Consider the following 23,974-nt stretch of genomic DNA (forward strand, 5'->3'; position numbering starts at 1 on the left):
CAAAGAGTGCATGTTCCGTTAATACACTCTTTGGATATCTTTAAGATCACGTTTGAGAATATCATCTCTGTGGGTTTATGATGACAAAACACTATATTAAAGCAATTGATTGCTAGCTTTGCAGATTTTGGTCATAAGCTAAATAAAAACGACAAGAACAAAATCACTTTGGATGGAACTCGAACTGGAACACAAACACAAGTGGATTGAAAGAAATTCTACTTGATGACCATCAAACACAAGTTGTTGAATTTTTCTTTTTGGAAACAAAATCAAAAAAGAGTGAAAAAGATTTGATATCTCTGGAACCATTTGTTTTTCAGAAAGAGATTTGACTTGATAAAATTTGAAACCAAGTGGTTGAGCTTTTCAATTCGGACACAACTTCAACACAACAGAGAAAAAGAATCAATATCTTTGGAGCTTGGGCTTCACCAAATCGCTAAACAGACTAAATGAATATTTTTAAAGTGGTTGGTGCAAAGTTGAAAACCAAAACAAAAGATAAACTATTTCAGAATCATGAGTTTTGCCAGTTGGATGAGTTATTTCAATCATTGTGGTTGTGAAACGTTTGTTCAAGGTATTCGTGTTCTAGAAATTTATAATAATCTTTAGCATAATACATGAGATCAAAGGCTGTACCTGGTTCGACACCATAATCAACGAGGTTTTTGAAGTTGATGATTTTTGGAAACAAGAATTTATCAAAGTTTCTGATTTTCTTGGCCAGTAACACCTTTGTCACTTCTTCGACTTCGTCTGGCGGCACACAGGCATATAGTAGGTAGTTTCCCAAAGTCGTCTGTTTCTTGAATCTTTCCAAAAGATCACGTTCAATAGTAAAGTCATAATGACCTTGTAATTCGGAGTAGGGACAGTCGGGTTGAGAGGGACAGGCCTTTTGGGTTTTGTCCGATTTCATTCTTTTGTTGGACTTCATTGGAGTGGTTGTTTCAATTGGACGTTTGATGAGCTCCCAGACAAATCCATCCATGTTGGGCGGGTTTTGTAAGGTGACACCTACAGTACCCTTCGCCTGTTTATACATTGGGAAAACAGGCAAGGTCAGAATAGGGGGGACGTGGAAGAAAAGGCAGAACATCACCGACTAGTTCTTGTGCCCACAAATACAAGTGCTCAAACGTCAATTGCATCACTTTGCAGTTGTTTATTGGATGATGAACACGATAACCTTCTTTGGTGTTGTTTGAGCCTGTGCCATACTCTTTCATCAGAAGACCAATTTGTACATCTGTTGGATCTTCCGGAATCATCATCACAAGCTTGGAATTACTGGGTTCGTTTCCGGTATTCTTGATTGTCTGGGCTACCAGCCTGGCCTGAGATCCTGAAAGCCTCTGTTTTCAAACAAGGCGGTCAGTTCAAGAATCTATGGTAAAATTTAAATTGATTGCTTACTTTCTCATCTTTTAGGGCTTGCTTCGACGGGTCTTCCATTGTTACAACAATTCTTGGCTCATTTTGAGGGCTCAACTCAACCGCCTTGAAGAAAGATTTCAACTGTTCTTCCGTCTTCAACATAACCCCCTTGCCCTTTGGATACACATTATGACCAGGTATGTGAATCTGAATAGCAATTCCGCCAGTACCATCGGCCCCCTCCAAAATGGAACTAATTCCATCCAAATCTTCATTGTCGTCAATATCATTGGCCAGTTTGAATAAATTTTGTTTGAAAGCCACAAAAGCAGTCTCAGTCAGGTCCAAAGAACGAAATCCTGTCACCTCGTGAGTGAAATAACTTGAGCGCGAGTTTTGGGGTTTGGATCCATTGGAAACCTTGGTTGGGTCTACTGGTTTCTTAGTGCGGTATGAAGGTGAACACAAAATCACGGATCTTTTTATCTTTTTGAGCTACAGCTACATAGAGCAATATGTATAAGCTACATGAAAACCATGGTCAATAGTGAAAGAGTGCCTATTGACATACCTGTGGACAGACTTTCTTGGTAAATCTCGTAGGGGCTGGGCAATTCATTGTCATCCACATTGAATTGAACCATGCAGGTGTGAGGACTAATCCCTTTTTGAAGCACAGGGTATACAGAGTCCACACGCTCAGCTACATAGACAAAGATGTTCATCAGAGCAAGAATATAGACAGACTACATAGGCAATGAGATGGACAGCATACCAGAATTTTTCAAAGGACTTTCTTGAGTAAAGTCGTAGGTGTTGGAGTAATCCACATGTCGGTTATTGAAGTGAGCATGGCCGGTGGAATCACTGATACCAGTGGGATGATGAGCGTGGTTTACAGAATCATCCATCCACTCAACATCATCCAATCTCTCTTGACTAAACTGTACCCGTTAGAATCCGTCAAACGCCTGTGCTTGGTTATGTTACCCAGCACAGGCCTTTGACGGATTCTGGCGTTCTTGGCGTAACTTGGTGGTATGTAAGGTAGTGTAAATCGGATGGGTACAAGAGGCCCCTTATAAGCTTCAACCCTGTTCAAAGGACTCCATGTCAGCAAAAATAATGATACAATCAGAAGAATCAATAATTTTCCAATTACCTGGCGTATGGGTACAAAGAATTCTTGTTGATAATGTTTGTAGGGTTTGGAGGATTCATTTTTTAGATGATTTTTGCTTAAATAAAGACGTTAAAAGTGAAAATATATGGTTATTGTGAGTGGTTGGCCCCAAAATCAGGAGTGGTGGTGGTCTACATAGAAGAGGGTCCTTTCAAGGCCTTCAATTCTCTCCTTGACTTTCCTTGACTGACTGACAGGTGAGTTCTTTGACATCCTTAACGCTTCCATCCTGTCTGTTTCTGACAGGGCGCACAGACCACCACCTCTTTGTTTTTTGGTCGATGTGGCAACCTTTTTGGGAACAACAGTACAAACCAGGTCTACTTTGAGCCCTGGTGTTATATCCCCAGAACTTTTGAGTAAGGGGCTCGGGAATGCGGCAGCTGATTTATGCGGGAGAAACGAATTGCCAAATTTGACCGTGAGGATACTGCAATTCAAATTTGAAGTCCGACGGGTTTGACACAAATCGGCCGTTGACATTGTGCTGCGACGTCTCAAAGCGGAGTTGATTACTCCGTGGCAAATCAAGACGAATTGTTCAGCGTAGCGTCGCGGACTTAGCAACAACTGCCAAACGGTCATTCCATTGGGCGAGTTTGTCAAACGCACCAACAATGCAAATGGCGCTGTGAGGTGAGAAGCGCTTGTGTGGTGGATTCGGATTGGAACAAAGGGCACTCTCTCCTTCACTTGGCGGGGGTGTTTGCTTTGGTGAAGCGCAAGGACGCCAGGCTCCAATGGTTAAACAGAAGGGGCAACAAGGATGGATGCTGAGCCGCGGAACCCCAAATGAGGAGGCGAATTGGCAGTGATCGCGCTGAATGAGTGTAAGCTCAAGCAAAGCTAAGGAGGGGGGTCATCACTTGGAGGCAAATGGTGACGTGATGGCGAAGTGCTCTCACCAGACCAACCTTTTTGTCTGATTGGAAGAAGATCTCATCCGCACTTTGTCAATTTTTGCTTCGCCTGCAGAGCGCTTCTCTCACTGCCAGCCAACCTTTGTTTTATTTTGTAAATTCACCGCTCTGCTCGCCGTCGTACTCCGCGACAGGGCGATGGCACCGTTGAAGAACGGGCAGACGTCAGCGTCAAGAGCAGGCCTGTTTGAAGCAATTCAGGCAAGGGGCACTTCACCATCAACATTAATCAAGACCGGCCTCCATGACTTCCCCTTCGCGGCCAACATCCATGATTGGCTTCCATTCCCGCTTGTTCATATCGCCCCGTCCCCTGCCGGCTTCGACCACAATCCGCTTTCCAACTGTTTTGTACAGGATACTTCTAGACAGCCACCTGATTTTCCTTACGATGTTGTCCGATTGACCCTTCCTCGTGAAGCTGGCATTGAACAAGACGTAGTTTTTGCCATGACCGCCTCTTCACCATGGACATTCCAAGGCAAGATTTATAACGGGAGGGGCCGATTATCTTTTGACGCCACGGAATCCAACACAACACTCTCGCCTTCTCACCGTGGACCCATCCGTGCTCATGAATGGACCAAGACTTGGTTATGCAATTGCTCTGGGAAGCCTTGCAACCGTATTCAACCTACAATAACCAACACCAAACAATTGACTGCTGGATCCATTTGCGTTCAGTGCCCAGCCAAGTTTGTCATCAGGAAAACTTTGACCGGCAACCTAGAGTTCGAGTGGCACTGGAAGCATGAGCGGCACAACCCTTATTCGCTTGCTGACATGCGCAACATGAGACTACCGCAGGTAGTGAAAAACTGGCTGAATGAAACTGACTTATTCCCGGTTAGTTCAGTCTTCATTGACCGTATTACGACTGTTTGCGGACTCCCAAACCAGGAAGTTGGCTCTAAGATCGGAATTGTACCCGAAGCGTTCAATATTGACTATCAGAAGGTTTGAAACATGATCCGACGAGTCGAGGAAAAGACTAAATTCCTGGACTCTAATGTCCTCAAGTCCGTCGAGCCTTGGTGCCAAAGACTGCAAGAACGAGGATGGCACGTCCTCAATGCAATCGACAAGACCAAAAAACGTGTTCAGGTTGCCTTCCTCTCACCTTGGCAACGCGAACAGCTCTCCTGCCACGGTGCAGATGTTCTTTGCTTTGATTCGACACACAATGTTTGTTCCGGCATACCCAAATTACCACTCTTGAAATTCACATTGCTCATGCTCGTCATGCGGCATCCTGTTACTGGGAGTGGCATACCGGTTTGTTGGTTCCTCAAATCCAATGAAAAAGCGTGAGTTTGTCAAAGAAAGTGCAACATCTATCTCCCATTGCTGATAAGAATTAATCGCAACAGCAAAAGCATCACTCACTTGCTACGTTGGTTGAAAGATAACTTTCAAATGTGCCCCAAAGCGTTCATGACGGATTGTGCCCCAGCTTATCAGAAAGCTGTGAAGGAAACCTTTGCCAATTGCGCCGCCAAACCCCGGCACTACTTCTGCATTTTCCATGTATCCCGCGCTATCAAAGCCAAGGCCAAGACATTAGTGAGTCGTCTCTACAAAATTGATCCGGGCCAGAGAAAAAACTGACACATCAACACAGGGAGGCGTTACAGGTGGTATCCAACTTCATAAGGACGCTATGCAGGTCATATACGCGTCTCAATGGCAAGACACTTACCTCCATTTCCAAAGCAAATACCGCGCCAGCAATCCTGAATTTGCCAGATACTTTGAGTTCCGGTGGGTTGCAAATGCTACTTACTGTATGATGTCTGAACGTGACGTTCCAATGTAAGGGATTCATACTAACAACTTCACCAAGAGTTATCACCGGGTGTTGAAGTATAACTTTCTCAGCTGCCATACTCTCCGTAGACCAGACGATACAATCCAAGTACTTGTCGATAGTGCGGAATGCGACTTCCGGCAAAGCGTAATCACCACGACCCTTGGATTCCGGCCAAGCGTAATCACCACGACCCTTGGATTCCGGCCCCAGTGTTCTACCAAATACCAAAACATTTTGAAAGGCCTCCTTCAAAGCTACACTGAAGCCGGTTCAGTAGACTTAGGTGTTGCAGTCACAACAGTCAACAAGGAACAGGTAAACACCCAACTTTATCGTTAACCAACTGAGACTAATATTGTTATCCATAGTGGAGCGTCAGCAGCTTCACCCGACCATTCAATACCACGTACCACATTAAGACAACACCACCTACACAAGGCTCCGTCGGTTGTAGGATTTTACTTTTGACTGTAGACAAATACCTTTTAAAAGGTAACAGAAATACTTCAGCTACGTGTTGACGAGACACGGCTGACAGACTAAGATGGACGACTGGAAAGACTCAACAGACCTGAACAAAGAAGATAATAAAGACTTTAGAATCAATTTCTTCGATAAGATGAAACAATCACAAACACAATAACAAACCTTTTAAAAGGTAACAGAAATACTTCAGCTACGTGTTGACGAGACACGGCTGACAGACTAAGATGGACAACTGGAAAGACTCAACAGACCTGAACGAAGAAGATAATAAAGACTAACATGTAGAATCAAAAGAGAAAGAACAATATTTGTATGATAGAGAATTTTAATCAGTGTATTGATAGGAAAAAGAAAAGAAAAGAAAACCTCACCTTTAGAATCAATTTCTTCGATAAGGAAAAAGATTCTAAAGGAAAGAGGGACAAGGTTATAAGAAGAAAAACAAGGTGCAACGAGAAAATCAAGGTGTAGTTAATTGAACAATGAGAACTAATCTAATCAGCTTCCGAGAAACAACAGAGCACGAAAACAGAACAATTGAACAAAGAATGTACACTACTATGATCTTTAACTATCTTGTTCGACCTCGATAAAATAAAGACACACACGTTGTAATACTAAATTTGATATGTGATAATTGAACAACTAATTTGTATACTGACTTTCACACAGTAACTTGAAGTTCTTGACCGTACACTTATCACTTGAAGAAAATTAAATCCAACACACCCCCTCAAGAACTTGCCAGTTACTACTTTATTCCTAGTCTACTCCGCAGTCAAATGAATTGTTGTTTACCAAGAGCTTTAGTAAGAAGATCAGCTACCATTTCTGAAGTAGGACAATGTTCTACAATAAGATCACCATTTTTAACTACTTCTCTAATCCAATGATACTGAATTTCTATATGTTTTGTTCTTCCATGAAAAATTGATTTCTTTGTGAGATGAATAGCTCCTTGATTATCACTTTGAAGTACTGTAGGATTTGAATCACGACAACCAAAATACTCCATCATCTTTCTTAACCATAAAAGTTCTTGACCAGCTTCTGTTATAGCTCTATATTCAGCTTCAGTAGATGATAAAGCAACTGTTGGTTGTAACCTACTTTTCCATGAAAGTGCACCCCCGGCTAAAGTAAAAATATAACCAGTGGTTGATCGTCGTGTAGATTTATCTCCTGCCCAATCTGAGTCACAGTGTGAAACAGGATAAGAGAAACTACGTTGACCAGAAATTTTAAGATTATCTTCTCCTGAATAAACAATTCCTAAATGAATAGTTCCTTTGAGATACCTGAAAACTTGTAACGCTGCGTTCCAATGTTGTAAGCTAGGCCTGTCTAAATGTTGAGAAAGAACTCCTACAGAATGAGCCAGATCAGGTCTTGTACATTGAGACAAGTACATTAATGAACCAACTGCACTTCTATAGTTGAGACCCAGTGAAGAGAAACTTGAACATTCTTCATCAGAAGATTGATACAACTTGAGGTTTGGAGTAAGAGGAGTTGAAGCAGGCTTTGAGTCGAGCATATCAAAACGTTTTAAAACAGTAAGCGCAAATTTGGTTTGAGTAAGAGAATAGATGAATGGGCCAGGCCTGTCGATTTTGATTCCAACAATTGTTTGAGCCAGTCCAAGATATTCCATTTCCCATTTGGAGGAAATTTCAGATTTGAAAGTTGAAGAGTCGTTACCGGTAATTGCCATGTCGTCAACATGGATATAAACCGCTGTGAACAGTTGTTTTTCTTCATCTGATCTAAAATAGATACAAGGATCGATGATGCATTGTTCAAAACAAAGAGTGTAGATAAGAAACTGAGTAACATCATCTTGCCAAATTTTTGGTGATTGTTTCAGTCCATATAATGATCTATTTAGTTTCAACACTTTACTTTCAAGTCCAACTACAACATACCCTTCGGGTTGTTGAATATAGATTTCGTCTTCTAAAATACCATTTAAGAATGCTGTTACTGCATCCATTTGGTGAACCTCCCAACCGTTGATAGCAGCCATAGCAAGAAGAAGTCGAAGAGATGTTGGTTTTCCGGTGGGTGCAAAAGTATCACCGTAATCTTCACCTTCAACCTGGGTATTGCCCATAGCAACAAACCTTGCTTTGTATTTGACAGAGTTATCGGAATTGATTTTCTTACGGAACACCCACATTCCTCGGATTACAGATTTGTGAGTTGGTCTATCAACTAACGTCCAGACGTCCTTTTTTAGCAAAGACGACATTTCCTTATCACATGCAAGCTTCCATTCGGGGGAGTCACCCGCCGACATAGCTCTCTTGAATGATTTTGGATCTGGAGTTGAATTTAGAAAGGCGTTAAAACAGGTTGGTAAGCAGTCAAAATATGACGAGATACAGAAATCATCATCATCAAATCTGGCTACATTAGATTTAATTTTATTGTTAAGTTCAGCGAAACCACCCATTCCTTTATAGTTAATTTTAGTTTGACTTCTTGTAGATTTTCTGGGTATTAAATTGTTGAATTTATTTTGAGTTGCAATAGTAGGAACAGGATTTTCAATTGTTTCATCATTAGAACTTGAAGAGTCTTCTTTTTCAGTCGATTTAGCATTGTTATCTTCATCATTTAGATCAGTCATTTTATTTTCAATTAAAGGTTTCAACGCAGTGATTTCTTCTTCATTGTCAGAGTAAATGCTTCTTACAATGTCATTTGAAGATTCTTGATTGTATTTAGAATTATGATAAGGAAAAACATTTTCGTTGAATGTGACATGATGAGACGTATGGAATTTATTATCAGATAAATCACAAATTTGGTAATTAAAGTTGTCTTGTTCAAACCCAACCAACACTCCCTCCGAACTGACTGGAGAATATTTTGAATTTTGTATTTCCTTCCTGATCAGTCGAAAAGCTTGACAACCAAAAATTCGTAAGTGAGACAAAGTAGGTTTTCGAAAATGCCACATTTCGAAAGGAGTTTTAAAGTCTGGAAGAGATCTAGTGATAGTTCTATTGGTGAGAAATACAGCGGTCTTGCAAGCCAAAAACCAGAAGATAGAAGGAAGTTTAGATTGAATGAGTAAACATCTTGCTTTGGTGTTAATAGTTCTCATGCCTCGTTCTGACACTCCGTTCTCCTCAGGAGCATAACCAGAAGTTAAATGCAACTCGATACCAAGATCACGAAGATGAGAACCGAGTAAGGAATTTACGAACTCTCCTCCACGATCAAGTGTGAATTGTTTAATTTTTAATCCAGTCTGTCTCTCACTAACAGCAATGTAAGCTTTAAATGATTCAAAAACTTCTTCTTTTGATTTACTAGTCAGACCAAAAATATGCCTATAACTCGAGAAGTCATCACAAAACAAGATAAAATAATTTTCGTTATTGAAACCATTAACACGATAAATTCCACTGAGATCAACATGAACGTTTTCAAGAAATCTTAAAGCTCGAGGACGGGTATGATTGAAAGGAATCTTGGTGTTTTTAGACAGATTACAAGTATCACAAGATTCTGGAGTACTAAGTATTTCCCCAATTCCAATCACACTATCATTCCTTTTCATTTGTTTAAGATAACTTTCACTTAAATGACCTAAGCGATGATGAATGACTGATGAGCTTACTGTAGTTGATGATTGAGGTAATTGATTTGAGAAGCTTACAGGATTGATTTTGACGTTCATGAGTCCGTTCTTTAAAATGACTCCATTAAATAAAGCTAATCCATCTTTTACTAAAGCAAAACAAGATAATTCAGAATCATCGTAAACTTCTCTGACACCTTTCATTTTTAAAGTACCACCTGAAATTAAATTCTTGCTAAGTTCGGGAACAAACAAACAATCGTTGAGCTCAAACACAGTTCCATCACCTGCTTTTAGTTGAACTTTTCCGATGCTATCTACTGCTAATGAAACATCTCCTCCAGCTAACTTTAGTCGTTTGTTAACATCATCCACCTTTTTAAGACTACTTTGAACAAACAAACTACTATCATTAAACATGTGATGAGTGGCACCTGTATCATGAAGTGCCCATATCGAATCAGAAGATGTGGATTCGGTAGAATTTGCTTCAGCGTCTTCAACTAGAGAGGTGAATTCAACGTTAAGTGACAACATTTGTATTGAGTCTGAAACCGAGTTCGCGTTAGGAGTATCAACTCGTTGCATTCCTCGGATGGTAGTAGAAGAGTTGGATTGAGAAGTTCGATTAGGAATTTGTCGACCTCTTGGATTCCAGCTACCCCGAGTTCTTCTTCGTGCAAGAAAGTCATCCCTTTCTTTAAAATTTTCAGGTCGAGACCAGCATCGTTCAGGAGCATGAGGACCTCTACAAACCGACTCAGTACACATGATTTTTGAAGTTCGATTATACGGCATTCCAGCACTTGAAGTGTTCGCTTCCACATGATGAACTTCGCGGGTAGCCTCAGTTGAGAAATTATTTTGACGGGTGTCGTAATCTCTGAGATATTTAATCACATCTTTGCGAGTTAGAGGTTTTACAACATTATGAATTAATTCAACAGTAGTAGATGGGAGATTAGTAATAGAGTCAATAAGGTGAATAGCTGATTGTAAGTCATCCATTTTCCCTCCATAACGAGTGAATTCTATAAAAAGACTTTCAAACTTGTCGAGATAACTAGATAACGAGTCACTTCTATGAATAGTAACAGTATTGAGAGTTTTAGAGATAGAGGCTAATCGCTGATCATTAATTAGAAAATGTCTATCCTTGAGAAACTCCCACAGACTAAACGGGTCATAAATAATTTGAAGAGTGTTATTCTTGTCAGTTAAATGATTTATGGCTTGAGTGTGATTACTCTTATCCAGATGATTCAAGATAAAGCCAACTATGATTTTGTTAGTTTTAACAATTTGGGCATTATTTAATTTGGAATCTTTGTAATCTTTGATGATAAGATAGTGATGCAGCTCAAGATTGTCGAGACTACCAAAAACTGCACGACTCCAATGTTGATACTCTCAATAGTGTATCACAAAATACTCGACACTTATCCTCAGTCTCAGCACTCAGTCTTCTTGTGATCAGAATCACATGCTGAGTTTTTCTTTTGTTCATCTTGTAAGAATCAGTTTTCCTGATCCTTTGCCTCAGCTCAGAACTCTTGTATATAATATATCTATTCTTGTGATTCATTTCACTCCCATTTGACAAAACAAACTTGCAGTCAATTCCTCGCCAAAATGATACCATATCAATCAATTCATCCCCTTTCCTATCTCCTCAACAACTGACACCCATCTCTCCAAATTTCTCGGAACTTTCACTGTCTGATATCCAAAATTATCCACCTCGCAGTCCCGAATCAGTAATTGAATTCACCCCGAAGCAACTCATTCCTCTATCACAATCAATACATGCACCTAAAACCACATCATCAAAAGAAACAGAAAACCAAGTACAAATACAAAAAGAAAAAGAAATTCAAAATCAAAATCAAAATCAAAAAGAATTAGAATTAAAATCAAAACAACAAAATGAAAATGAAAAACAAATCAAACATCAAAAAGAGCTAGAGTCAAAATTAGAAAAAGAAAAAGAACAACAAAAAGAACAACAAAAAGAAAAAGAAAAAGAAAAACAAATCAAACATCAGAAAGAACTAGAGTTAAAATTAGCTAAAGAAAAACAAAAACAAATTAAACAACAAAAAGAATTAGAATTAAAATTAGAAACAGCAAAACAAAACCAAATCAGATATCAAAAAGAATTAGAATCAAAATTAGAGAAAGAAAGAGAAACACAAAGAATTGAAGAAGAAAAACAAGCAAAAGAAAAAGAAAAAGAACAACCCAAAATAATCATCAAAATCAAAAGACCAAAAGATAACAATATCAATGAAATTCAGAACAATAAAGAAAAAGAAAAAGAAATTCCGAAAAAGAAGAATGAAACAAATACCAACAATGAAAATACAGATCCTATATCAGAAGACCAACACAAATCAGATAACAATACTTCCAATCCTTCTGAGAAACCTCAAGAGCAAAAATCAAATAAACAACAACCAAAAATCATTTCCAACCCTACCTCTCTACGCCCTGCCCGCAATAGAAAACCTCCTTTACGTTACGGAAACCTCACAATCTACGCAGCAAAAAGAAGTGCCGATTGTCCTTTGTACACTGAGGCAATGAGAGGAAGCGAACGAGAGAACTGGATCAAGGCCATGGAAAGCGAATTTAATTCATTAACCTCTCACAACGTTGGTGAACTAGTCGATGCCCCCTCAGAAGCGAATGTCATAGGTGGTATGTGGCGTTTAAAAAGGAAACGTGACGAACACGGAAACATCATAAAATACAAAGCTAGATGGGTAGCTCTAGGCAATCACCAAATATGGGGTGTTGACTACGATAAAACATTTGCATCCGTTGTTCAATCAGACACTATGAACATGTTATTCTCTCTCTGTGCTTCCGAGGATTGGGAAATGGAACAATTCGATATATGTACTGCTTTCCTCAACGGAAAGAACAAAATGCCTGTTTACACAAGACAAGTTCAAGGTTTTTATAACTCAAAGTTTCCTAAGAAAGTCTGGCTACTCAAACAATCCATCTACGGAACGAAACAAGCTCACCGAGAATTCAATGCCGACCTTGATGAAAAACTTCGAAGCATCGGTTTTATTCCCTACAAAGACGACAACTCCCTCTTTACTTTTCGAAGAGGTAATGAAATCATCCACATCCCTATGTTTGTTGACGACGGTCTAGTATTTTCGAATTCAAAATCCCTGATCAAAGAAACTAGAGAAAAACTAGAAAACTTATACAAGCTAGTGTGGACCACTGAACCTACCTTACACCTTGGAATCAAGATCACGCGAGACAGAAAGAATCGTACAATTCATTTATCTCAAGAACATTATCTGAAGAACGTTCTTGATCGTTTCGAAATGACACACTGCAATACTACATCTACTCCTCTCCCAAACTCCGTTGAATTATCTCCTGGTACCAGCGAAGAAATCTTAGATGCAGCTCACCTACCCTATCAGCAAGCCATTGGCTGTCTCAACTGGGCCGCTGTCCACACTCGACCGGATATTCAATATGCCGTATCAACGTTAGCTCGTTATTCATCTAAATACACATACAGACATTGGCAAGCTGTAAAACATCTTTTCAGATACGTTCAAGGAACTTTAGAACGTGGTATATTATTCAAGAAGCACAACACACCATCAACCGAACTTCGTGCCTACGCTGATGCCGATTATGCAGCCTGTACCGAAACTCGCAGATCAACAACTGGTTATGTATTCACGTTAGGCGGATCTCTAGTCAGCTGGAAAAGTCGTCGCCAACCCACTGTAGCTCTATCTACCACAGAAGCAGAGTATATGGCACTTGGAGATTGTGCTAAACACTGCTTATGGTTTCGTAGAATGATATCTCACCTGACTCAAACCCCCATTCCAACATCTCCAATATCTCTACCTCCGCTAAGTATTTTTAACGATAACAATGGAGCAATATTTCTCTCTCAAGAATCGGCTACAAACAGTCGATCAAAGCACATAGACATTAGGCATCACTTCATTCGCGATTTAATTTCCTCACATCAAATATCTACTCATATGATCGATACAAAGTTAATGCCAGCTGATTTCCTCACAAAGAATGCTCCGAAAGAAATGCTCAATCGATGTCGGTTCTTAATTGGTAATGTAGATACCAACGAACTCCATCTTATATCTACGAACTCACTTCCTATCCCTACAAAAGTATCAAGCAAGGGGGGATGTTGATACTCTCAATAGTGTATCACAAAATACTCGACACTTATCCTCAGTCTCAGCACTCAGTCTTCTTGTGATCAGAATCACATGCTGAGTTTTTCTTTTGTTCATCTTGTAAGAATCAGTTTTCCCGATCCTTTGCCTCAGCTCAGAACTCTTGTATATAATATATCTATTCTTGTGATTCATTTCATTCCTATTTGACACAGATAAGAAATTAATATCATTATTAGATCCACATGATATGCTTTCGCTCTTCGGAGTATTCCCTTCGTGACACTTTCATCCTCGCATCTCTTCGCATTCAAGTGACAGCTCTGGATCAGCTGTTCACGCTTGTGTCACACGACGTTTTACATCTATATCCAAGTGGGATAATTACCATCCTCAAGATTTTCTGAGATCTTGAATTTACTGAGTGCATTAGTGAGTTGCAAACCGTACTTTTGAATGGCGTTTCCAAACAGAGGAAACACAGAATCATCAGCTGATGCCATGATTGGATTTGTTAGTTGTTGAGTTCTTAAGTTATCGATGACGGTTCGACCGATAGTTGAAGAAGAGGATGTTTCAGATTCGGAATTGGTTGTTTCTGGATTGACTGTTTCTGGATTTTCTTCAGTGTTCGATGACATAAATTTAGACAAAGAGATTGGACGGCGGATCGAAAGCTCCCGCTACCATGTAGGATTTTACTTTTGACTGTAGACAAATAACTTTTAAAAGGTAACAGAAATACTTCAGCTACGTGTTGACGAGACACGGCTGACAGACTAAGATGGACGACTGGAAAGACTCAACAGACCTTTTAAAAGGTAACAGAAATACTTCAGCTACGTGTTGACGAGACACGGCTGACAGACTAAGATGGACGACTGGAAAGACTCGCCAGACCTGAACGAAGAAGATAATAAAGACTTTAGAATCAATTTCTTCGATAAGATGAAACAATCACAAACACAATAACAAACCTTTTAAAAGGTAACAGAAATACTTCAGCTACGTGTTGACGAGACACGGCTGACAGACTAAGATGGACGACTGGAAAGACTCAACAGACCTGAACGAAGAAGATAATAAAGACTAACATGTAGAATCAAAAGAGAAAGAACCAATATTTGTATGATAGAGAATTTAATCAGTGTATTGATAGGAAACAGAACAGAAAAGAAAACCTCACCTTTAGAATCAATTTCTTCGATAAGGAAAAAGATTCTCCAGGAAAGAGGGACAAGGTTATAAGAAGAAAAACAAGGTGCCAACGAGAAAATCAAGGTGTAGTTAATTGAACAATGAGAACTAATCTAATCAGCTTCCGAGAAACAACACAGCACGAAAACAGAACAATTGAACAAAGAATGTACACTACTATGATCTTTAACTATCTTGTTCGACCTCGATAAAATAAAGACACACACGTTGTAATACTAAATTTGATACGTGATAATTGAACAACTAATTTGTATACTGACTTTCACACAGTAACTTGAAGTTCTTGACCGTACACTTATCACTTGAAGAAAATTAAATCCAACATCGGTTACGTCAACAACTGTACCTGCACTCACTTCAGCAAGAACAAATCGGCCTGCAAGCATATGTATCTCGTGGTGCGGCGAACTTGCTATAACATCCTCGAAGCCGCCCTCACAGAGGTTGATAACGGCATTTCGCAATTCCACCCCCGCGAAATCATCCATCCAATTGATATTCGCGTTCACGCGATCACTTCCGTGCATCCGGTGTAGAACTTAAAGCTCAACAAGAGCTTTACAGAGCTAAAAGAGGGATAATCTACTAATAAAGTATCTAGTAGAAGTTGTCTAAGACTGCCTCTTTGAAAGAATCAACACGGGGTTTTGCTGAATTCTTTGGGATAAGGCACCAGAGAAAGTTGTCTCAATACTTAATTCAAGTATTATTCCCGTGAGTTTTTTTTTAGAAATAGAGAAATCTCAACACTATTGTAGTGTTATTCCAATTTGAACACAACAAAAACACAATTTTAATTACTAGCAAGCAACAATCAGTTTGATTGTTATTCCAAATGAAGACTTGTAGTCTTATCACACGTAAAGAAATCTCTCCTTTGATGTAAAGGGGCTATTTAGTGAACTTAGTACTGGTAAAGTAATTTAATGATGATTAAAAACACTCTAACAAAAGTATAAGATGAGTAAAAAAGGGGAACAAAGGCCCGTAAAATCCTTAACAATAGTATATAACTCTCCAACAACCTTCAACAATGGTCAACAACCTCCAAAAACCCTCAAAAACCATCAAAATCAACAGAGTATCCTCCAATGTAATCATATGATGTCATAAAGATTATTGTTTGTAATGATTCAAGGCGTGAATTTGATCAATTGATGTGAATAAATGATGAACAGATCTTCTTATGATGAATACAGGTGATTTTTTCCTAATATTCATAGCTGAAATCCATTTTTGGATTACGAATTTTTTGTAAAGTTGTTCAATTTTGGATTACTATAGCTCATTTGATAGCCCTCGTGATTCTGATCATTTATCACCCCTATATCACCTATTTCTGATGTGTGATGAATAAGTTATTGAGTTGTAAAGATTGCAAAAATAAGGTTTTGTCATGTAAATGTCACATGTAACCTCCAAATTCGAAATTCACTCCAGTTTCTTTGTTGCCTTATAACTTTTTCACTACTCCTCCGCTACTAAGGATTTAAAGATTGTACATTATGAAACCAATGATTCTGCGTCGAATGAACTATCACACACCCAATTCTGACAAGTTTTACCATATGTAATTAACTAAAAACTCCCATTTTTGATGAATTTTGACTATTTTCACGTCTAATAATGATTTTCCTTCTATCAAAAGATCATTCCACAGCGCTCCAATCAATCACACAGCACTAAAATCCTTCTGAAAAACTCTTGGCGCAACCAATCCATCAATGACATCACTACACAGGAATTAATACCATAGTACCCTTCTTCGAAATTTCCCTTTTCTTGAATAACTTCACACCTCCCTTATCAATCCTCATGATTAAAGTTGTTGATGACTAATGTGATCCTTCTCTTTCACAATAAAACCTTCCTGAACCAATATCTCTTCTATTAATAAGCTAAAAACCACTTTCCAAGCTTTCTTACCCATATTTTCGAATTTTTTCTCCAACTTGCTTTATATTCTTCTTCCTCTTTCATTCTTTTCATAACAGTTTCCATTCTTAAAGATCCAAACTAAATGTTCTTCTTCCTCAAATCCCTTCTTACTAATTCTCTTAATATGATTTTCACTCTTTTACTATTTTTATTGATCTTTTCGAATTTTTCTTTGCTCTTAAATGATCTTATCAATTGCTTATGTAAATATATATTCTGAAAGATAATGAAATGAAAATAATGAATCAACTTTAATAACCTTGATGACTAACAACCTCAATAATAATAGTGCCTTTGACCAAAAACTCGAGTTTCCACATAATTTTTAAATTTTTTTGCTTAAGTAGAGATCTTGCTCACCACACCGGACTCGCCCCCCCCTTCTCCAGTGCTCAATCCTTACCGCTCCATCTCGGGATTAGCACGCAGCCCATCTACCACAGGTTTAGCTACTGCTACGTACCAGTTCGCCCCCATGGTCCCTGCCCAGCTACCTTACAACAACCAATCACACCCAGTCACAACTTCCGCCGCAGTTCCCTTTTGAACCACATATGAATCCCCCACGACGTCAAGTCATCAACAACTTTGCCCGTCCAGCAAGAACCAGCCATTGGTTGCTTGCACAGAGACTTTGGATTGGTGGTTGCCCGATAGCACTAGGGTTTATAACCATTGCACCAACAAATTCAGCGACTCATACTTTGGCCAGCTCTTTTACAACCCCCATCACGCCCAATCTACGCCACCAAGTCATGGCCCTCAACACCACGCGGGTGCTAGAACGTACCCTGCACCATATCCTGCATCCCCGTTTCTGAGGTTGAATGGACCCTCTGGCGGTCCCTCAGTCATCCACCCACAACCGCGTTATCCTCATGCTACACGTAGTCCATTTGTTGATCATGGCAATCCCCTTCCAGTGTTACAAGTACCCTGTCAAACGAGGACACCACGTCACTTTACCCTGCGCGATGAATCGTCGAACCTTGAGACTCACTCGACAATGCCGCCGCCTCCACCACCTACCCAGGCAACGTTTGAGCTGGACGCCTCCGCTTTGCAGCAAGCACTGCATCGTCATGCACCGCCACCTGTGCCAAATCCTCCGCCCAACACTTTCGTACCGTCGCCTACACCCAAGCTCACACCTGGCTTTGTTCGGACCTCTCAGTTAGACAGCTTATTCAACGGCATGAATCCTCTACCAACAAATGCACCACGTCCACCCATAGCTATGATCACTGCACCTCGCGCCCTTACCAATCTCCCACCGGCTGCTGTACGACCTGCACCGTTTATTACCTCCGGGATGCATGATGGAGTACCATTTACCCAAACTACGTGAGTACGGTCTGGTTTTCAGGTGTGCGAGTCCTGACACTCGGCTATAGCGCGGCATACAACAGGGCAACTTCACCCGTCACGTCTGTTGGTGCGGCGACCGGCGATGGCAGTTCGAACGTCCCAGAGGCGCCCAGCAGCTCACAAAGGCACGGAGGACCAGAGTCCGACGCGCCGACACACAACAGCTTCAGCCAAACCACCGCTGAGGATGTGGCCGTCCTCGATGCTTCGAGATGGCAGAATATGTGAAGCGCAAAGAACTAAGCAAGTTCCACAAAGTACTTCGATTCATCGTGGCGGAATCCAATTTTGAGAACACAACCACGCAGCTTAATAATCATAGTGTTGAGCACATAGCCGTGATTCGAACTAAGGCTGAAGAATTCCTTTCTGATTTGCAAAAGTATAACAGCTCAAACCGTCCAAGCAAGCAAAGACGGCCTTAAAAACCTCGTGCCACCGACAGCTCCTAAGGCCTCATTTTTGCATTTTCAGGCTCTCATTCGCGTGGATGTCAGGGCAAGTATCTGGGCATGTTGACCTGGATTTCCTCGGGTCGGTACAATGACATAGCAGGCTTTTCATTTCTACTCTTCAAACGTTTTTTTCACTCTTCTGCACGGTTTCTCTGTAAATCCTTACTTCTGCGTTTCCTCGTCTCTCCGTTTCATCATTTCAATGTAATTTAAATGTGCAAATTCATTTTCTCTTTTGGTCGTCTTTTCATTTGCGTGGTGTTTCGCGGATTCGCTCTTTGCGCGGCAACGCGCAAAGAGCGGATCCGAGGAAACGAGTCTAATTACCGCGGCCGAGGGGTTTCTGATCCCGAGGTCCTCCAGACCCCGAGTACAAATTGGGGCCGCGGGGATGCCAACGCATTTCTCTTAAGCCCATGGGATAACCCAATCGAGCAAGATGTATCAGGAAGGTGATTCCAAAACGAAGTTAAATCTTCCCAAAAGTTAGAAAAACATAGATTTTTCAAAACTCGAGCAACCTCTTCAAAAGTCTAGTCACCAATTTCTTTGTCTTGATAAATGGCCGTCTTTCCCAAGGTTGTAATATCCTATCATATTGTAACAGTTTAGATAGTGTTTCATGCAAATATGCGCTTATGCACTTTAAAAAAAAAAAAAAAAAAAGAAAAACCGCATTGAATAGTTCTGGGGATATAACGGCGTGCTAGCCAGCATTGGCCTCCTGGTGCAAGGAGCGATCCGGGAGTCCGGGGATTGTCAAATGTCTGACCTATGAGGACCTATGCCTCTGCCTCTAAACCACACGATGTGAGGTTCGAGAGCTCGGCACGGGCAATGTAGAAGACCATTTAGAGAGCCACAGACCTTTAATGAAGGGAATTTCGACCCACATGGGTAGAACTGGGAGGATCCGAATAGGACCCTGGAATGCACGTACGGAGGTTAGTGACGTAGATTCCGACCTTTTTGTAACAAATTTGTTGGGTACAAAATCACACTTCTCTTTTGCTACAGGAGCGCAAAAGAAGCGCAAGAAGCAGAGCTTTCATATGCACTAACTTTTAACCCCATAGCACCGATACTTCCCGAGATATTCAAGTGTAAAGCCCAAAACTAGCCAAAATCGAAGGTCGGAATTGGGCCTTGGCGGCCCAAAATTTTTTTGTGCCTTTGCGATTTACGCCGCAGTGAGGCAAGCTACAGGGGTCAGACCAAGCTCATCTGATAGCCCTATTCCATGCGCATCTTTTGAAGTGCTTGGGAGCGTGGGAGAATGAGTGGTGTGTAGCGTAAAGCCCAAAAACTGAAAATCGGCCTTCGTCACTACCCTCTGTAGGCGCATTCCAGGGTCCTATCCGAATTGGGTACAGTTCGGTTGCGACCGAGCTCGTCTGATTGACGGAAACGTAGCACTACATTTGGATATGTTGATGGATCTGTCAACGCAGCGTGCGAGGGTGGCTCTGGGCTCGGCTACGCCCGACTCGGCTCTGAATTTCACTCCTCTTCTGGTACTCCCGGAAACAAGTGTACCAGTTGAAATTGACTTTGACAAGTGCATAGATTAGAGCGTGCAACTATTCCACGTCTAGCTGCCAACGAGACACAGCCAGTTGTGGGCTGCTTCTGGAAGTCCAGAGTTGCTGGATCATTTAAGTATTATCGGCCACCTTATTTTTGTTGCGTTTCTGATCTTCTGCAAAATCATTCTGATGGATCCGTCCAACATGTCTCAATATCTCCCTGCTATGCCTACTCTCAGAAGTGATTTCTTTCTTATGTGCCCGCCCCATTTGATCAGGAACAGTGAGACTAATTGATTTTTGTTTTTCTTTTCGATGAAGACGTTCTGGCAGCAATTCCTGCAAACGTCAATCCATTCGAATACGGCCAGGACGTCATCAACAGCCTTCGATTTCCCAAGGTCCCACAAGCAACTTTCGGTGTACTCATCGTTTTCTCAATCATCCACTTCCTCACCGCCATTGTTTGTCTGGTCATACTCCTTCGTTTCATTTTTCCTAAATCAGCTTCCCAAAAAGCCAAGTATGGTTGGTTGTTTAGAAGGATCTATGTGGAGGACGCAGACGGATATCCGTGTACGCCGACGTCTTATTTACTTTTGATAACGCCAATGATCTTGTATCAAGAGTGAAGCTGATCCTCAAAAAAACATCAAACATGGATGCCTTTATCGTGACTGCATTAGTGGATACCACAGCGCTCATATTGCCAAACAGTGGGCCTTTAATGGCATGCTTTCATTTCCTCGCAAGTGGTGTTGCACAAGCGGAAATCTGGCTCACTTTAGCCGCCTTCAAATCTTACGACACGGCTCCTAAGTACAGTTTGCTACTCTGGTGAGTCTGGCAGCATTTTTTTCGCTTGAACTCTAGCCGTGTAATTCCTTGGGGTTTGACAGTTGGGTTCATATCACTAAAAAGGTCATCTTGGTCATCATGTGCTTAGGCTCTACATATCTTGGCTATTGGCTTACTACGGCTTTTGGGTCACGACTTGGGCCTCAGTCTACACTTGGTAAGTTGACCAGAAACAAAGCGCCTGGAACCTACACGCATAGCAAATTTCAAAGTAAAGAAATATCTGACATGCCACCTCATACCACCCTTGACCTCTTTTGGCCACACACAGGCTGATACGCAGGCAACGTACGCAGAAGCACTCAAAACTGCCCCCTTGTACATCAAGCCTCTATTTCTCAATTGTTTCTTTCTAGGCGTACCAATTATGGTCACTTTTGCTCAAGTCGGACTTCTAAGCTGGCACATGAGTTCTTTTTGTCGTGAGCAAGATATCTGGAACGACCTAGTCAATTCGCTGAAGGAAGCAGCAAAGTTGTGGAACAACTTGAATAAATCGACCAATGCTGCCACCTCAATTTTGAGCGATGGATTGTTCAAAAACGTGAACGGCGATCCTATTGCGATGGCTTTGGTTGCTCAGACGCGTGCTGTGACGCTGATGACCGCTGAAGTAGAGACGAATGATCGTCAGCTGATCCAAAGATCGCAAGTGATGGCCTTTGCTTGGGGTGTGTTCCTTCTGATCACCCTAATAGTGAGTCCCACTACTTTTCAAGCGGTAGCAGATCATGCTGAATCCACATCGCCAAGTAATAATCAACTCCTGGAGTGTTTTTCAGATCTACGCTTCGGCAACTTGGTCATTGATTTCTTTGATTAAGAGTGCTGATACTGAGCCAGTCCGTCGGAAACGCAAGATGCAAGTAGGTCTACTAAGTCGACGCAAAAACTCCTACACCGAAGAGGGTGGGGCCATATCTGTTGATAACGAAGAGGCGAGATTGCTTCATCGGGGGTTGCGTAAGTCTCTTCATGACCTTACCAAGGTCTCTAACATATGTCATTATCTAAAGTTGATGATTTATGACACACCTGTCAACATGTTCTAGGATACCTGACTCTGCATAGCTTAACGATGATTACTGCCATTTTATATTCGAGTGTCGTCTGTTTCATCATGGGCGCTCACGCTGAGGCTATCATGGTCACGTGAGTTCATTATTCATTGTCCCTTATCTAGAATGATAGTCAATCATCTCGAAACCTTCTTGTGGTCTGACTGCGTCCATGGATTTATGATCGAAGGGCGCACTGGCGGGGATTAGGTTCGTGGCTATCTCTAGCGAGCGGTATTTTTATTGCCATGGCAATGGCGTTTCAATTTGTAAGCTGCGTTCTGTATCTCTACGCGCCTTGTACTACAAGTCTTCTTTTTGGGGAACCATTCTCATGGTGAGTTAAGCTTACTCATGGTGTCACTTTTGATCTTTTACCACTGATTGCGCAGTGGCGCGTATGGGTCGATCTAGACATCATCATCCCGGTTCAAGATGCAAGGAACGAACATGAATATGATACATTTCAAGGAGACATTCCTTTGCAAGAGAAGGCGGGAGATCTTGCATACCAATCGCAATAATGTCTGACGATTAAACCCTAGCTATCATCTTTAATTGTTTTATCCAACTTGATATTTGGGTTTGCTACATAGAGGTTGAGTAGTCCGCATGAATGAAGGAAGAGCCTTGACCAAACTAGATACCCTTTTTAAGTGGGACATTCTTGAACTGGCTCTTCTTTTTGTTCATTGGCATGGATAAAATGGCTTTGTGCTATATGGTATGTGATCATACCAAAGGTGTGTATGGACATAATAAATGGGATTTTCAGAATCTGCTTGTCTTTGTTTATCCGCCTTTGTTCATCTAATATTTTTCGGCTCTCTAGGTACAATCGATATACACTTTCTTTTTTTTCCAGTACCTTCTCCCAACAGTGGTATCTTGCCATAAGGTCGTTGATGTTGCTTCTTGGTTCTTATTTTTCTTTACATTCCTTTCACTGTTCTCCGCAAGGATATTGTTCTATACACACTCTCTCTTAAACATTGCTTGGAAGGTCACCAATTTCCCCAAGGATTTGCTCCGCTGCTTCCACAAGGCCACATGAAACTTTGGAGCACCTGACATCCATCCCCTCTCAATGATGGACCTCAGAATACCTGCACAGGCTTTGTAACACTACCAATTTTTTATGTATTGTGTCAAGTGCCTTCTGAGCTCAAGGCTATCAAGCACTATGACTACTTATTTGCCCTGCTCCAGTACAAACCCTTATGGGGTAGTGGGCTGACTGTTTCAATGTATCACAAGTGCTACAATGTGGTACATGTGATGGAATTTGAGTACAACGGGAGGTTTGGGATGTCACAAGGTGGTTGCTCATTGCTGATTTGAGCCCACACCCAATGGCTCGTAAGCTTCCAAGCAGAGTTGCAGTACCTTGCAAAACACACATAGGAAAGGCTCTGGCCCATGCACCTGTTGGCCCAGCCTGCCCAAGCCCGTCCCAGACATCCTATAAAGCTGCCTTGGCCTTGTAGTAGGACTCTGTTGTGGCCATGAGGTGTTGAGTAGGCTTTTTGAACTGTTCTTCAGACCAGCCAATAATTCACTTGGATAGGAGTAACAAAAAAAATACGCTACAAAATCCATGTCAGGAAAGACATACACTGACACCGCGGGAATCAAAAGGTTCAAAACCCAATTGAAGAAAGTTGCGGTGACCGGGTTTGCAACTTTCTTCAATCACGGATCTCGTTTGCAATACGTTTGCATTACGTTTGCTGACCTCCCTTGAGCAAAACCCACAAAAGGAAACGAAATGAATCACAAACTCAATTCACCTCGCCTTGCCTCAGTGCTCACCATTTCGCTTCCTCACTCACCCAACTCTCCTACAAACAAGTTCACCTCAACTTCATTGACTTGATCATATTATAGACATTGGATGAGCTGATCATATCAGGACACAAAATCCATTCCCGATCCCATCAAGATAGCACCAGTTGAGCACTGAGCCAATTGAGAGCCCCCAGTTCATTG

At 41.2% G+C, this 23,974-nt stretch overlaps 3 protein-coding genes across 3 annotated transcripts; 2 read left to right on the plus strand and 1 right to left on the minus strand.

Annotated features, from left to right (window-relative positions):
* Positions 1-96: 96 nt before the first annotated feature.
* On the minus strand, positions 97-2,604 carry MELLADRAFT_114278 (uncharacterized protein; the record flags this gene model as incomplete). The annotated part of the gene is made up of 8 exons (XM_007419160.1): positions 97-138; positions 740-1,039; positions 1,113-1,361; positions 1,423-1,814; positions 1,955-2,086; positions 2,159-2,250; positions 2,334-2,477; positions 2,546-2,604. 8 exons carry the CDS (start codon positions 2,602-2,604, stop codon positions 97-99), a joined length of 1,410 nt encoding a protein of 469 aa, XP_007419222.1.
* A 15,122-nt stretch (positions 2,605-17,726) lies between these two features.
* MELLADRAFT_114280 (uncharacterized protein) lies at positions 17,727-18,316 on the plus strand (the record flags this gene model as incomplete). Its single annotated transcript, XM_007419154.1, has 2 exons — positions 17,727-18,064; positions 18,130-18,316. 2 exons carry the CDS (start codon positions 17,727-17,729, stop codon positions 18,314-18,316), a joined length of 525 nt encoding a protein of 174 aa, XP_007419216.1.
* Positions 18,317-20,727: 2,411 nt separating this feature from the next.
* On the plus strand, positions 20,728-22,509 carry MELLADRAFT_85110 (uncharacterized protein; the record flags this gene model as incomplete). The annotated part of the gene is made up of 9 exons (XM_007419155.1): positions 20,728-20,906; positions 20,969-21,084; positions 21,128-21,138; positions 21,199-21,624; positions 21,710-21,890; positions 21,980-22,079; positions 22,176-22,254; positions 22,296-22,322; positions 22,378-22,509. The coding sequence occupies 9 exons, from the start codon at positions 20,728-20,730 to the stop codon at positions 22,507-22,509; spliced, it is 1,251 nt and encodes a 416-aa protein (XP_007419217.1).
* Between the last annotated feature and the right edge of the window lie 1,465 nt (positions 22,510-23,974).

Source organism: Melampsora larici-populina (assembly GCF_000204055.1).
Source record: "Melampsora larici-populina 98AG31 unplaced genomic scaffold MELLAscaffold_135, whole genome shotgun sequence".
NCBI lineage: Eukaryota > Fungi > Basidiomycota > Pucciniomycetes > Pucciniales > Melampsoraceae > Melampsora > Melampsora laricis-populina.